The sequence below is a fragment of the Amblyraja radiata genome, chromosome 17, assembly GCF_010909765.2.
Source record: "Amblyraja radiata isolate CabotCenter1 chromosome 17, sAmbRad1.1.pri, whole genome shotgun sequence".
Taxonomy (NCBI): Eukaryota; Metazoa; Chordata; class Chondrichthyes; order Rajiformes; family Rajidae; genus Amblyraja; species Amblyraja radiata.
The window spans coordinates 38930351-38946112 of record NC_045972.1 but is presented as its reverse complement, the minus strand read 5'-3'; the positions used below and the strand labels follow the sequence as shown (position 1 = coordinate 38946112).

The window sequence follows — 15762 nt, the reverse complement described above, 5'->3', positions numbered from 1 at the left end:
TTAAAGTCTAAATTGTTTCAATTTTATGTTACTTATGTCGGCACGTTCGAAAGACATGCAGGTTTGTAGGTTAATTAGCTTCTGTAAATTTTCCCTAGTGTGTAGGATAGAACTGGTGAATGGGATGATTGTTGGTCGGCACAGACTCGGTGGGCTGATGGGCCCCTTTCCACGCTGTATCTCTAAACTAAATTAAATGTCATCCATGCAAAATTATTGATGTAAGAAGTTATGCCAGTGGTAGACCTTCACTTTAATTATCTGAATGAAGTTCACATTATATCTATCCCGGTTTTTTTAAAGTCCTTAATGTATAATATGAATGTGAGCTGGAACTTAGCCATTGGTTCTTGCGTTTGTGTTTGGGGGAAAGAGGAGAGAGGTAGTGGGACACGTATAGTTGTGCGTGATGCCTAGAGTGACTTGATTAAGTTAATATTACCTCAGAGGTGACTTCCGTCAATGGAAGAATGAATTGTAGGATTGAACACCCACATTTTCATGTGTTGAAACAATATGCTGGAGCCCATCCATACAGCTTTAGAAAGCTGCCTACACAATTTCCTTATTTCAAATTTTACTTGGATTTTTTGTTCCCCCGTTTGAAAGGGAAGACCTCTTTGGTTAACTGTTTCCTTTTCCAACTTATGCTTGCAGAACACTACAGAGAGCATTGGAAGAGCTGCAGCTGATGCCTTGCAAGGCCCAATACAAACTACTTACAGGGAAGCATTCCAGAGCATAGTTGTACCAGTGTTTGAAAAAGCATGCCAGTCAATGTTCCAGCAAATAAATGACAGCTTCAAACAGGGAACTCAAGAATGTAGGTGATACTTTATTCCTTAATAGTCTTTATATTCATAGTGTCAAAACTTAACATATTTAAGAAAAACCTCTGATACTCGGGTAACTAGATTTAAGTTTTTTTTATGTACTGAGGTGCACTGAAGTGTTATTTTGCATGCTATCCATACAGATCAGATATAGCATACAATCACTTCAAACTCAAGTACAATAGATAGAGCAAAGGAGAAGTTACAGAGTACACAATGTTGTTCTCGGTGTCGAGGCACATCTGTTCCTTAGACAAAGTTCAATGTCCTCAATGGGGTAGAGGTGAATCGAACAGCACCCTAGCTTATAGAACGACCTTTCGAAAGCTGATAACGGAGGAGAAGAAGCTGTTCCCGAGTCTGGTGGTGCAGGATTTCAACATTCTGTACCTCTGCTGGATGGGAGCAGGGAGAAGGAATAACCGGGGTGGGACAAGTCATGCTAGCTGTTTTCCGAGGCATTGTGAAGCATAGAATGAGTCGGTGGTGGGATTTGTGTGAAGGACTGAGTTGCATCCATAATTCTCTGCAAATGTCTTGCAGTCTTAGGCAGAGCTGTTCCCAAACCAAGCTTTAATGCAGCTTTCAGTCTACTTTCTATGGTGCATCTGTGGAAGTTTGTAAGAGTTACTGAAGCCATGCCGAATTGTCTCTGTCTCTGTAGGAAGTAGAGGCATTGGTGTGCCATCCTAGCTGTCACATCAATGTGGTTGGTCCAAGACAGATCATTGGTAATATTATGGCCACTGCAATTATGGTGATGAATTCCGAGCTGTAGTCAATAAATAGCCGTCTAACGTAGGAGTCCTTGTCGTGTAGAGGTATTCCAGAGAGATGGAAGGGCCAGGGAGATGGCAGCTGCTGTGAATCTGTTGCGATGGTAAGCAAACTGCAGTGGATCAGGCTGCCTGGAAGGTTGGAGTTAACGTGCGCCATCACCAATCTCTTGAAACACTTCATGAATGTGGATGTCAGAGCCAATGGACAGAAATCATTAAAGCTCGCTACCTTACTTTTCTTTGGGACTGTGACTTCAGTGGTCTTTTCGATGCAGGTGGAGAATAGTGAGAGCCTGTAGACGAATGTGAATACCTCTCCCAGCTGAACCATCCGCACAGGCCCTGAGGATGCAGCCAGGGACTGCATCTAACCAGTTGAAGGATTGTCGCAGTCTGATGAGTGGAGAAGAGGTGACAGAGGAGTTTGGATGGACAGAGAGGAAGGGGAGGGAGGCAGGGGTTCATAACAATGGGATGAATATGGTGGGGGATGAGAGATGGCTAGACATGTCAAGAAAGAGAAATGTTTTTAACAGAATGCTTAGGAATTGTCTATAATGGAAGGTCTGAAGATGCAACATGGTGGCTTATGATGGCACAAATGAGTCGGTGTAGGGTGTGTTTGGGAATGCTATTTGATTGATTCAGCATTATACTAGCTTCTCTGCCCTGGTGACAGTCACTGTCTGAATAATGATAAGATTATTTTGGAAGCCTCATTGGGAACAAGTAACCAAAGCAAATTGTGAACTTTGTGCTATTGTTAAATTATATCAACAATGTAATTTTCAGTTGACATATTAATCTAGGACATTTACACTTAAAAAAAATTTGAATTTTACCCACACAGATATTCAGCAACTTGAGATACACCTTCAATCAAAGAAGGCCCAAGAGCAAGAGAGTAGAGATCCAATGGTCACTCAGCTACAGCAAATGATTGACCATTTCCAGAATGCCACAGATCATCTTGCTGCTACCATCACAAATGGTATGCGTTCCGAAATGCAACATCAGCTTCACATCATTGTTGGCAAGTGAGTAACAAAAGGCCAGTTATGTATCTTGTTTTTTTAGAGTTTGCTAAAATGTAGATGCTAGGAATGCGCTGTTATGGTGTCACCAGGAGCAAGGCTTAAATCCAACCAAGATGTAAGTGATCCTCTATTGTAATATAATTGTGAGATGTACCATCCAAATTACTGAGGGTACAGTGTAGAAAATAATTTTGTGCTATTGTGGAGAATGTTTTGTGGTTGGTTAAATGGTATTTCAGTACAAAGCAAGAGGAATTTTCACAGTACAAATGGCTTTGGAAAGCCCAACTAAAGATTGCTTGATACAATCCAGTGGATAGATTTAAAGTGAAAGTTACAATATACCTTGATGAGAGGGCCTGTAAATTTATTTTTCAACTTGGAGAAAGTTCCACAACCATTTTTGGAAACATGTTAGATTTTCTAAAATTCTCACAGCTGAATTTACGACTCGGAAGGGGGGGAATTGGCCCAGTAAGATTTTGTTGGTCCAGTTTCGCCTACCAGCCTTTAGTTTAGACACAGCATGGAAGTTGGCTTTTAGCTGCCTGACCATTTGCACTAGTTTTGCATCCACTTCTTACACACTAGTGGCAATTTACAGAGGCCAATTGACTAACAAACCTGTTTGTATTTGGGATATGGGCGGCAACCCACGTGGTCACAGGGATAACAGGTAAACTCCACACAGACAGCACCCAAGCTCTGAATTAAACTTGCGTCTCTGGCACTGTGAGGCAGTGGCTGTACCAGCTGCGCTATCAGGCCGCTCTAGATCATAGCCAAGCAGTGGTGTAAACCTAGAGACGTGAGACTAATGCTGGAACATTGAGCAAAACACAAAGTGCTGGAGGAATGCAGCAGGTCAGGAAACATCTGGTGTTGGTTTACAGGGAGAAGGCAGGAGAATGTGGTTGAGAGGGAAAGGTAGATTATGATTAAATAGCAGACTTGATGGGCCGAATGGCCTAATTCAGCTCCTATAATTTATGAACCTGCTGAGTTCCTCCTGCAATTAGTGTAAATTGGTATGGATCTAAACAAGATAAAACATATTAAAATCATCAAAGTTAATTGAACAAGTGCAAATTCATACCATCTATCTATACATACATAACTAAAAGTCTCATCTTGTATGTATGTTCCCGAAATACAGCTAAAATGATACATGATAGCGCATCAATTTTAGGGGCGCCTTACTCACCATTCGTCTATGGCGCAGTATCAAGTTTTGTTATATTTTAAAAAGTAATTCATTTTATAAACTCTAATGAACTTTATACTGTGAATGGGACAAGTTTCAATGTGGCTGTCACGCCTGCGCAATGCGCTCCCACTTGCAGGGCCCATCTGCCACGCCTGCGCAGTTTGGGGAGGGTTGCCAGGCCCGATATCCGCGCGTGCACAGTTTGGGGAGGGTTGCCGGGCTCTGTGCCATTTTCAGATCACCATTTTGATCTAATACTTCTGTGTGTACTTGACTGGCATCATAACGGGTCCACGGGTTGTGTCGTGTATTTTAAATTTAAATAGCGTGTGTCATGCCATGTTTGACAGCATCACAATGAGATTATTGTCTTTTAATTTAGATGTACGCAGGTGGTGGCCTGCTTTTCTCTGCATGTTAGGCAGCCTATTTCTTCAATGAGTCGCCCCCTGTAGCATTTTAAGATTTTCCGGGTAAAAGCCCCCATGGGAGAAGAACTCAAGTTGAATGCGTGTATAGTGACATTTTAAAAACAATATTTGCAGTTATGTACTAATTTTTTTGGTATTATTCTGTACATAACATTAAGGCAGGTTGAAAAGCACGACATAAAAAGTAGAATGTATTAACTACAGATTATAAGTAGATTTTTTTTCTCTTTTGTCATAATTGGCGTGCACAATTCTGCATTACAAATATTGGATAAGGGCAGTTTACCAAATAAATGTATCCGCAGCTTTTTCCAAATGTACAGCTTAATAAAAAAAGGCTTCATGGCATTAATGATGATTTCTAACAGTTTGCAGGAATCCATTCTAACTCAAGTGCAGAGAATTGTGAAAGGAGAAGTTGGCCTAGCAATGAAGGAACAACAGGTTGTTGTTGCTTCCAGCATCATGCAGGCCATGCGATCAGCGGCCGGCACCCCAATTCCATCAACGCACGTGGATTTCCAGTCCCAGCAGGCACACATTTTGCAGCTGTTGCAACAGGGCCAACTTAACCAAGCCTTTCAACAGGTATGTGTGCTGGAGATTAAAGGAATTTATTGCCATGAGGTGAAAAAGATTTTTATCTTTAGGTTAGAGATACAGCGTGGAAACAAGCCCACCGCTGTGGATGACACAAAGCTGGGTGGCAGTGTGAGCTGTGAGGAGGATGCTTTAAGGCTGTAGGGCGACATGGATAGATTAGGTGAGTGGGCAGATGCATGGCAAATGCAGTAAAATGTGGATACATGTGAGGTTATCCACTGGTGGCAAGAAGAAGAAGGCAGATTATTATCTGAATGGTGTCAGATTACGAAAAGGGGACGTGCAACGAGACCTGGGTGTGCTTGTACATCAGTCACTGAAAGTAAGCATGCAGGTACAGCAGGCAGTGAAGAAAGCTAATGGCATGTTGGCCTTCATAGCAAGAGAATTTTAGTATAGGAGCATGGAGGTCATACTGCAGTTGTACAGGGCCCAGGTGACACCACGCCTGGAATGTTGTGTGCAGTTTTGGTCTCTTAATTAGAGGAAGGACATTTGTGCTATTGAGGGAGTGCAGCGTAGGTTCACCAAGTAAATTCCCGGACTGGCAGGACTGACATATGATGAACGAATGGATTGACTGGGCTTGTATTCGCTGGATATTAGAAGGATGAGAGGGAATATTATAGAAACATAAAATCCTTAAGTGATTGGACAGGCGAGATGCAGGAAAAATTTTCCCGATCTTGGGGGATTCCAGAACCAGGGGTCACAGTTTAAGAATAAGGGGAAGGCCATTTAGGATTGAGATGAGGAAAAACCTATTCACCCAGAGAGTTGTGAATCTGTGCAATTCTCTGCCACAGAAGGCAGTGGAGGCCAGTTCACTGGATGTATTCGAGAGAGAGTCAGATATAGCTCTTGGGGCAAACGGAATCAAGCGACATGGGGAGAAAGCAGGAACGGGGTACTGATTTTGGATGATCAGCCATGATCATATTGAATGGCAGTTTAGGCTTGAAGGGCCGAATGACCTATTCCTGCACCTGTTTTCTATGTTTCCATGAGTTCGCGCCGACCAGCGATTCCCGTACACTGGTAAAGGCGAATGCAATGCTAGCATTTGTTTCAAGAGGGCTAAAATACAAAAATAGGGATGTCGTGCTGAGGCTTTATAAGGCACTGGACTGACTGCATTTAGAATATTGTGAGCAGTTTTGGGCCCCATACCTGAGGGAGGATGTGCTGGCTTTGGAGAGAATCCATTGGAGGTTTATAAGAATGATCCCAGGAATGGTTGGGTTAACAGATGATAAGTGTTTGAAGGCACTGGGCCTGTACTCGCTGGAGTTTAGAAGGATGAAGAGGACCTCATTGAAACTTTCCAAATAGTAAAAGGCCTGGATAGAATGAATGTGGAGAGGATGTTTCCATAGTGGGAGAGTCTAGGACCAGAGGCCGTAGCCTCGGAATAAAAGGATGTACCGTTAGAAAGGATATGAGAAGGAATTTCTTTAGTTAGAGGGTGGTGTATCTGTGGAATTCATTGCCACAGACGGCTGTGGAGGCCAAGTCAATGGATATTTTAAGGCGGAGATTGACAGATTCTTAAGTAGTAAGGGTGTCAAAGGTTGTAGGAGATGGCAGGGGAATGGGATTGAGAGGGAAAGATAGATCAGCCATGATTGAATGGCAGAGTAGACTTGATGGGCCAAATTTTGCTCCTATGAACTTATGAAATGCAACTTGGTAAATTGTTTCCTTTGAAATATCACAACATTGCAGTGTTTTGAGGTTATTCAGTTGTGAGTTTACATGGTTATAAATTGCCCAAATGTAATATTGAGGCAATCAAAAAATCTGAACATTAAATTGTTTTCAGATGGAGCTAATGCAAAGACTATATTATTGGGTACTGCCTGCTGAAGGCAGATTAATTAAAACTGAATTACTGCGACTACAGTTTACTGATATGATTGCTTGGCAATAACTGGCTTTACTACTAAATTAGTAAACAGGATATTATTTTCTATAAATTCAGCATTCTCATCGGACCAAAAATTAAGCATCAGCATTTCTCAAACCGTTTAATGTTACCACAAATGAGGGAGAAGTTGCAAGCAAGGGTGAAAAATAGTATTTTTATTGGATGCTGTTTTTATTAGTTACAGTGCCCTCCATAATGTTTGGGACAAAGACAATCATTTATTTATTTGACTCTGTCCTCCACAATTTGAGATTTGTAATAGAAAAAATCACATGTGGTTAAAGTGCACATTGTCAGATTTTGTTAAAGGTTTTTTTTAATACATTTTGGTTTCACCATGTGGAAATCACAACTTTTTATACATAGTCCCCCCATTTCAGGGCACCATAATGTTTGGGACACATGGCCTCACAGGTGTTTGTAATTGCTCAGGTGTGTTCAAATGCCTCCTTAATGCAGGTATAAGAGAGGTCTCAGCACTGTCTTTCCTCCAGTCTTTCCATCACCTTTAGAAAATGTTAATGCTGTTTATCAACACGAGGACCAAAGTTGTGTCAATGAAAGTCAAAGAAGCCAATATGAGAGTGAGAAACAAGAATAAAACAGTTAGAGACGTCAGCCAAACCTTAGGCTTACCAAAATCAACTGTTTGGAACAACATTAAGAAGAAAGAGAGCACTGGTGAGCTTACTAATCACAAAGGGACTGGCAGGCCAAGGAAGACCTCCACAGCTGATGACAGAAGAATTCTCTCTATAATAAAGAAAAATCCCCAAACGTCTGTCCAGCAGATCAGAAACACTCTTCAGGAGTCGGGTGTGGATTTGTCAATGACTACTGTCCGCAGAAGACTTCATGAACAGAAATACAGAGGCTTCACTGCAACATGCAAACCACTGGTTAGCCGCAAAAATAGGATGACCAGGTTACAGTTTGCCAAGAAGTACTTAAAACAGCAATAACAGTTCTGGAAAAAGGTCTTGTGGACAGATGAGAAGTAGTTTAACTTCTATCAGAGTGATGGCAAGAGCAAACTATGGAGGAGAGGGAACTGCCCAAGATCCAAAGCGTACCACCTCATCTGTGAAACACGATGGTGGGGGTATTATGGCCTGGGCATGTATGGCTGCTGAAGCAACTGGCTCACTTATCTTCATTGATGATACAACTGTTGATGGTAGTAGCATAATTAATTCTGAAGTGTGTGGACACATCCTATCTGCTCAAGTTCAAACAAATGCCTCAAAACTCATTGGCCGGCGGTTCATTCTAAAGCAAGACAATGATCCCAAACATACTGCTAAAGCAACAAAGGAGTTTTTCAAAGATTAAAAAATGGCTAATTCTTGAGTGGCCAAGTCAATCACCCAATCTGAACCCAATTGAGCATGCCTTTTATATGCTGAAGAGAAAACTGAAAGGTACTAGCCCCCAAAACAAGGATAAACTAAAGATGGCTGCAATACAGGCCTGGCAGAGCAAGACCAGAGAAGACACCCAGCAACTGGTGATGTGCATGAATCGCAGACTTCAAGCAGTCATTGCATGCAAAGGATATGCAACAAAATACTAAACAAGACTACTTTCATTTACATGACACTGCTGTGTCCCAAAAATTATGGTGCCCTGAAATGGGGGGGGGGGGGGGGGGGGGGGGGGGGGCTATGTATAAATACTGCTGTAATTTTTACATGGTGAAACCAAAAGGTATAAAGATGGTGTTTATTAAAATCTGACAATGTGCACTTTAACCACATGTGATTTTTTTTCCTATTACAAATCTCAAATTGTGGAGTACAGAGGCAAATAAATAAACGATGGGTCTGCCCCAAACATTATGGAGGACACCGTATATTAGTGCAACATTGTACTCTGCCGTATAATAACATCCCAAAGATGGGAACGTGCATTGACTTGAGGACCAAAAGCAGAATACATTCTGTTGATTTGCAATTTTCCTAACTTAGCCACAGCTGCCTCTGGTTTACTCTGTGACTGGAGTCTGTTCTGATTTGGTCCAATGCCATTCCTCTTTAGTTTAGAGATACAGGGTGAAAACAGGCTCTTCGGCAAACCTGCGATCCCCTTTCGCTGACATTACCCTACATACACTAGGGACAATTTACAATTTACCAAGCCATTTAGCCTACAAACCTGTACGTCTTGGAATGTGGGAGGAAACCAGAGCACCCGATATCAGGATCAAACTCGGGTCTCTGATGCTGTAAGTCAGCAACACTACCGCTGCCCAGCTCCATAGAGTCGGTAGTTTTCCAAACCTCTGGTTTTGATGAAAGGTCTTGACCGAAATGTCATCCATTCCTTTTCTCCAGAAATGTTGCCTGACTTGCTGAGTTATTCCAGCAACTTTTTTTCTATCTTCGGTGTTGACATGTCACCCATTCATTTTCTTCAGAGATGCTGCCTGATCTGCTGAGTAAAAATGCAATATTTGTGCAGAAAACATTAGCTTATGTTTGTGCAATAACCTGAGCTATTAGCCATCTTCATTAACTCTTTTTTTTCTGTCACTCAGGCCTTGACTGCATCCGATCTCAACCTGGTACTTTATGTCTGTGAAACTGTGGATTCGCACCTGGTCTTCGGTCAGCATCCTTGTCCCCTAACTCAACCGGTTTTGCTGTCACTAATTCAACAGCTCTCCACTGATCTCAACTCTCGCACAGAATTAAAACTCAGGTAAGGTGCAAAGGACAAAAAAGAATAAGGAAAAATCACGAGTCCTGGGGAGCTGAAATAATCAAAGAATGAGTTAGAAGGAACTGCAGTTGCTGGTTTACTCCAAAGATAGCCACACAAAGCTGGAGTAACTCAGCGGGTCAGGCAGCATCTTTGAAGAAAAGGAAAGGTGACATTTCGGGTCGAGACCCTTCTTCAGACTGAGAGTCGGGGAGAGAGAAATGGAAGGTACATAGAACAAATAAATGAAAAATATTGCCTGACCCACTGAGTTACTCCGGCTTTTTGTGTCTATCTTAAGAATTAGTAACCTGTTAGTTAACGCTGGAATAAAATAAGTTTAAACAATGACTTTTCTTAGAATATTTTTTGTGCTTCGAAGAAGGCATCTTGTATAGTGATAACCAACCCCAGGATTTGTATAACCAATCTACGTTAACGTTCCAGAACAATGCCATCTTTCATATGAGGTATTAAATCAACGTGCATATAGTTCCATGTTCAGAGCGACAGTCTTTCAGGTTTAATTAATGCCAACAATCACATTTTCTACACTCTTACAGCTGGAAAGGCAGTTTATAAATTATTACGTTCATTGGTTGTTAAAAAAAGACACAAAGTGCTGGAGTAAGTCAGCGGGTCAGGCAGCATCTCTGGAGAACAAGGATAGAGGATTCTCTAGGGATGCTGCCTGAACAATAGGGTCACTCCAGTATTTTTTGTCCTTTTTTGTAAACTAGCATCAGCAGTTCCATGTGTCTTCATTGTATCTATCTTTTCCATCAATTGCTGATTTGGTTTACTGACTTTTCCATTGCAAAAAGTCATATTAATATTAGGTATTGACCATTCTGACAAGGATGGACACAGTGGATATGGAGATGTTTCGCCTGAGGGGTGAGAAGGGTTCAGAATGAGGGATCACAGTCAGGTATGGGGTAAATCATTTTGCACTGAGATTAAGAAAAATTGAGAGAAATTAGATTAAGGGACTATTCCCTGGAGTGCAAGAAGATGAGGGGTGATCTTATAGATGTGTATAAAATCATGAGAGGAATAGATTGGTTTGATGCACAGAATCTCTTGTCCAGGGTAGGGGAATCGAGAACCAAACAGCACAGGTTTAAGGTGAAGGGGGATATATTTTAGGAATCTGAGGTAGACAAAAAAATGCCGGAGAAACTCAGCGGGTGGAGAAAAGGAGACGTTTCGGATCGAGACCCTTCTTCAGACTGATGTTGGGGGGAGGTAACTTTTTCACACAACGGGAGGTGAATGTATGGAACAAGCCACCAGAGGAGGTCATTGAGGCAGGAACTATCGCAACATTTAAGAAGCAATTAGACAGGTGCATGGATAGGGCGGGTTTAGGATGGGCCAAAAGCAGGCATGTGGGATTAGTGTAGATGGGACATGGTGGTCGGTGTGAGCAAGTTGGGCCGAAGAGCCTGTTTCCATGCTGTATGACTATGATTAAATCTTTTCACTCAGTGGGTAAATCTATAGAATTCTCTGGCATGGAAGGTGATGGTTTTAATTCAGGGGACATGGGGATGAAACTGGAATATAATATTAAGATAAAGTCACTTATGATGGTATTGAATGGCAAAACAGGCTTGAGTGGCGAAAAAGCCGCCTATGCAATAATTAATCTCTACTTTCATTTCAGTTATCTGGAAGATGCAGTCATGAATCTGGATCACACAGACCCTGTTGCTCGAGATCACATGGGTTCTGTATTAAATCAAGTGAGACAGAAACTCTATCAGTTCAACCAGGCAGACCCCCATAATAATGTGAGCAAAAGAGCTCGAAGACTTATGATGATGCTTCAGGGACTGGTGACACCACTGAGTTAAATTGGACTCCGGCTAATTGTGCTTCCTCCATCTGTAAAGATTGTGTTATAACTATACCATTTACATCTGTATGTTACTAATTAATATAACTTTTTTTTAATATAATGAAGCAGATTGTAGGGTTGGGTCTCCCTAATCTGTGGTAATAAATTTGGTTTGGAGCCACAGGTCATCATTAGCTCCTCCGTGTTTCATTTTTTGACCATCCCTGAATTTGGATAGCCTGTTTTATATGTTACTCAGTTTAAGAACCAAATGTATATATACACATCCTCTTTTCCTACTCCATAGTTACATTTGTGAAACAGCAAAGGCTAAATAATCAACACCAGGCATAATCTGCATGTCAGCATAAGCGCATAGAACACAAATAATAATTAAAGATCAGGCTTCCCTTCTGCCAAATTCCTTCAGCATTAAACAGCATCTCACTTTGAAATCCTGACCTCTGGCAATGAGTTAAAATGACTGTCATAAGTTGAACGTGCATCCAAAATATATTTTCAGAATCTTTCTAATTAGTGTTGGTCTGTTACTACTTGAAATTTTACCCGAGTAGTTTGTTTCCATCATGTTAGTTTAAAAAGAAAAAAAAACAATGGACAAGTTTGTGTTTATTGATGATGTTTTTCAGCATTTGCCATTTTGTTGTTATTTTACATTGCTTCCTTTTTATCTTGAATATGGAAATTCCTTGTTTTGGATAATGTTTCAAAAATGTTCACAATAAAATGACTTTTTGGAAATTATCTGGATTGGTTTATCCTTAAATCATTAGCACTGATTTATACTTTTTAACATTTGCAAAATGTTGCATATTTGTTTTACTGAACAATTTGTCAGGGTAAACTGCTATCTTTTGTATGACTCTTTGTAACTTTTTGGTTGTGTTTTTATGATACTTCAAAAAATGTTATAACTTTGGGAAAACTTCTGTGGTTACTATTTTAGAACCGTAATATTGAAAATAAATACAAATTTCAAACAAACTGTTGGATAGATATGTTGAAAAATGTGTAAAATCTCTGGTTATTTGAAATGTCACTTAATAATCACATATTCTGATTAACTTGTAATTTTGCAGAGTTACATACAAATCTGTGCATTGTACTGAATAGTTGGTTTATTTCAGCTCTCAAAAGACTAAACTTGAAGATTTAAATTGAAAACAAATAATACACTGCTGTAGGAAATCACAACTGCATTTAGTTGCTACTAAATGAGCTCCATTAATCTGTTTCTGAAATCTCTGAAGATTTCCACAAGATCCACTGGATTAGACAATAGTCAATAGGTGCAGGGGTAGGCCATTCGGCCCCTCCGAGCCTGCACTGCCATTCACTGTGATCATGTCTGATCATCCACAAGACAGTTACCCCGTTCCTGCCTTCTCCCCATATCCCCCGATTCCGCTATCTTTAAGAGCTCTATTGATAATTGCCAATATTTGTACAGTTAGTGTGCTGGTGATAATTCCCCTGCTCCCATTTTCTGAAGATAGGAAGCCAATTGAGTTGCAATTTCAGGTTATATGCATCTTATAAATCCTTATTTTAAATTGCAATGGTGGACTTCAAATCTTGGAGAATTTCATATAATTCAAGGAATTTTAAAAAACAAAACATAATCAGTATAATTTTTTAGAGTGGTACATGTCATTTTTAAGATTTACTAGACCAAGGGGGACCCGTTGGGTCCCATCCCCTCAACGCGCGGGAGAGGGGGAGAGATAAACATACTGGAACAGTAACATTTGAAGGTGATATACTGTGGGTGGCGTAGCGGTAGAGTTGCTGCCTTTTACAGTGCCAGAGACCCAAGTTTGATTCTGACTATGGGTGCTATCTGTACAGTTTGTATGTTCTCCCTGTGACCACGTGGGGTTTTTTCTGGGTGCTCCAGTTTCCTCCCACACTCCAAAGACATACAGGTTTGTAAGTTATTTGGCTTTGGTAAAATTGTCCCTAGTGTGTAGGATAGTGTTAGTATACGGGTGATCAATGCGGTACTCGGTGGGCCAAAGGGCCTGTGTCCGCACTGTATTTCTAAAGTCTAAAGTAAATCGCACTGAATCCATCTGTACTTGTAGACACAACACACTGCACATTCTTCTGACCCGAGACATTTGCCTATCCATGTCACGTAGAGGTGCTGCCTGATCTTCCGAGATAGTCCAGTCAGTTCTTTGTGTCTCTATTTGTACTCAAGTACATTTTATGACTAAATAAACTGCAATCTGAAGGTTTTCTTAAATTAAAGAAAAATCCAGATGAGAGAAGCCACTTTGAAAGCATAGAGTAGGGAAGATGTGCTAATATAAGTGACTCAAAGCCTTGGTTTAGGAGGAAGAAAATGAACCGCTGAGAGTGACAAAGCAACAATACGATGTGATTTAGTTCTTTCTAGGAAGATAATGTCAGAATGATCAAAAGGAGGCATCAGCTGGCCTCCAGAGGATTGCTACAGTATTTCACTTCACTCGTTTACATATGTTGCCACCGTGATCAAAAGAAATGGTAGCACAGCCATTTGGGACCAGATGCCAGATGGTGTTCTGCAGTAGACTGGCCAAACCAACCAGTGCTGTTGTATAGCAGCTTGTTCCAAACGCACTTTGTCCCTTGATTAGCTTTTTCATGTCAAGTTAGAGAGCCTGCAATGCCTGTTGGGGAAAGTTAAATTTTTGGCTTGTGGGTATATTTTGTTTAGTTTGGAGATACAGCATGCCCTTCAACCCACCGAGTCTGCGACATCCCTGCACACTTAACATTATCCTACACACACGGGACAATTTACAATTATACCAAAGCCAATTAGCTTACAAACCTGTCTATCTTTGAAGTGTGGTGAGGCCACATTTAGAGTTTTGTGTTCAATTCTGGGGACTGTTATAGGAAAGATGTCAAGCTGGAAAGTGCATAGAGAAGATTTACGAGGATGTTGCCAGGACTAGAGAGTCTGAGCTATAGGCAGAGTGTTGCGTAGGCTGGGACTCTTCTTTGGAGCACAGGAGGATGAGGGGTGATCTTATAGAGGTGCATACAGTCATGAGATGAATAGATCGGGTAGATGCACAAAATCTCTTGCCCAGAGCAGGTGAATCGAGGACCAGAGGATCTAGGTTTAAGATGAAGAGGAAAAAAATTAATAGGAATCTGAGGGGTAACATTTTCACACAAAGGGTGGTGGATGTATGTAGGGAGGAACTGCAGATGCTGGTTTAAACCAAAGATAGACACAAAAAACTGGAGTAACTCAGCCGGATAGGTCGAGTCTGAGGAATGGTATTTATCTGAAATGTCACCCATTCCTTCTCTCCAGAGATGCTGCCTGCTGAGTTACTCCAGCTTTTTGTGTCTATATGCCAGAGGATGTAGTTGAGGCAGAGTCTATCCCAATATTTAAGAAACAGATGGTACATGGATAGGACAAGTTTGGAGGGATATGGACCAAATGCTGGCAGGTGGGATTAGTAGCTGGGGCATGTTGGCTGATATGGGCAAGTTGGGCCGAAGGGCTTATTTCCACACTATCACTCCGTACTATGACTCTGTGGGGGGAAAGCGGAACTCCCAGAGAAAAGTCACGGGGAGAACGTACAAAATGTACAGACAACACCCGTAGTCAGGATTGAACCCAGGTCTCTGGCACTGTAAAGGGCCTGTCCCACTGTACGAGGTAATTCAAGAGTTCTTCCTAGTTTCCCCCTGATTCGAACTTGGAGAATGTCTGTAGCGGGTCCGTAGGAGTCCGTGGATGTCTCGTAGCGGCTCGTAATGCTAATGGTAGGTACGCGGGAAATCCGGCAAACTCGTGACGTTTTTTCAACACTGAAAAATGTCCACGAGTAAAAAAAAAATAATCGTGATGAAAAAAATTGTTATTGTTTACTCGTACGAGCCGCTACGAGACATCCATGAACTCCTACGGACCCGCTACGGACATTCTCCGAGTTCGAAACGGGAAAACTCGGGAGAACTCTTGAATTACCTCGTACAGTGGGACGGGCCCTTAAGGCAGCAACTCTACCGCTGCGTCACTGTGCTGCCCCTATGTAATGGGACTCACATAAAGGACTGCAGTGGAAATAGTTTGCACTTTAAAGTATTTTTATGCTTCATGGTTGTAAGTCTGCTAGTTGGCATAGAGTCAACTCCATAATAATAATGTAATAATGGCATTGTAATAATGCCATTGGATGTATGTCATGCTGCTAAATAACTAGCCCCTTAGTTTTATTTAATTTTTTACGAGCATATTTTATTAAAAGGGCTTTTATTTCATGTTCCTCAAAGTCCTATTGATTTTTAGCTGTTGATTAATTTCAAAATTTCAATTTATTTTGATCATGTGAAATTCAATCAGAATAATGCTAACAACTGATTG

At 41.2% G+C, this 15762-nt stretch overlaps 1 protein-coding gene across 2 annotated transcripts in view; it reads left to right on the top strand.

Annotated features, from left to right (window-relative positions):
- edc4 (enhancer of mRNA decapping 4) overlaps nt 1-12365 on the top strand; it is a 64189-nt gene extending 51824 nt beyond the window's left edge. For both annotated transcript variants that reach the window (XM_033036246.1, XM_033036247.1), the window contains exons 25-29: nt 658-823; nt 2463-2649; nt 4656-4875; nt 9354-9517; nt 11187-12365. In XM_033036246.1, coding sequence (XP_032892137.1) covers nt 658-823; nt 2463-2649; nt 4656-4875; nt 9354-9517; nt 11187-11376 — 927 coding nt within the window. In that variant the 3' untranslated portion in view covers nt 11377-12365. The remainder of the gene's footprint in view (nt 1-657; nt 824-2462; nt 2650-4655; nt 4876-9353; nt 9518-11186) is intronic.
- The last annotated feature ends 3397 nt before the right edge of the window (nt 12366-15762 follow it).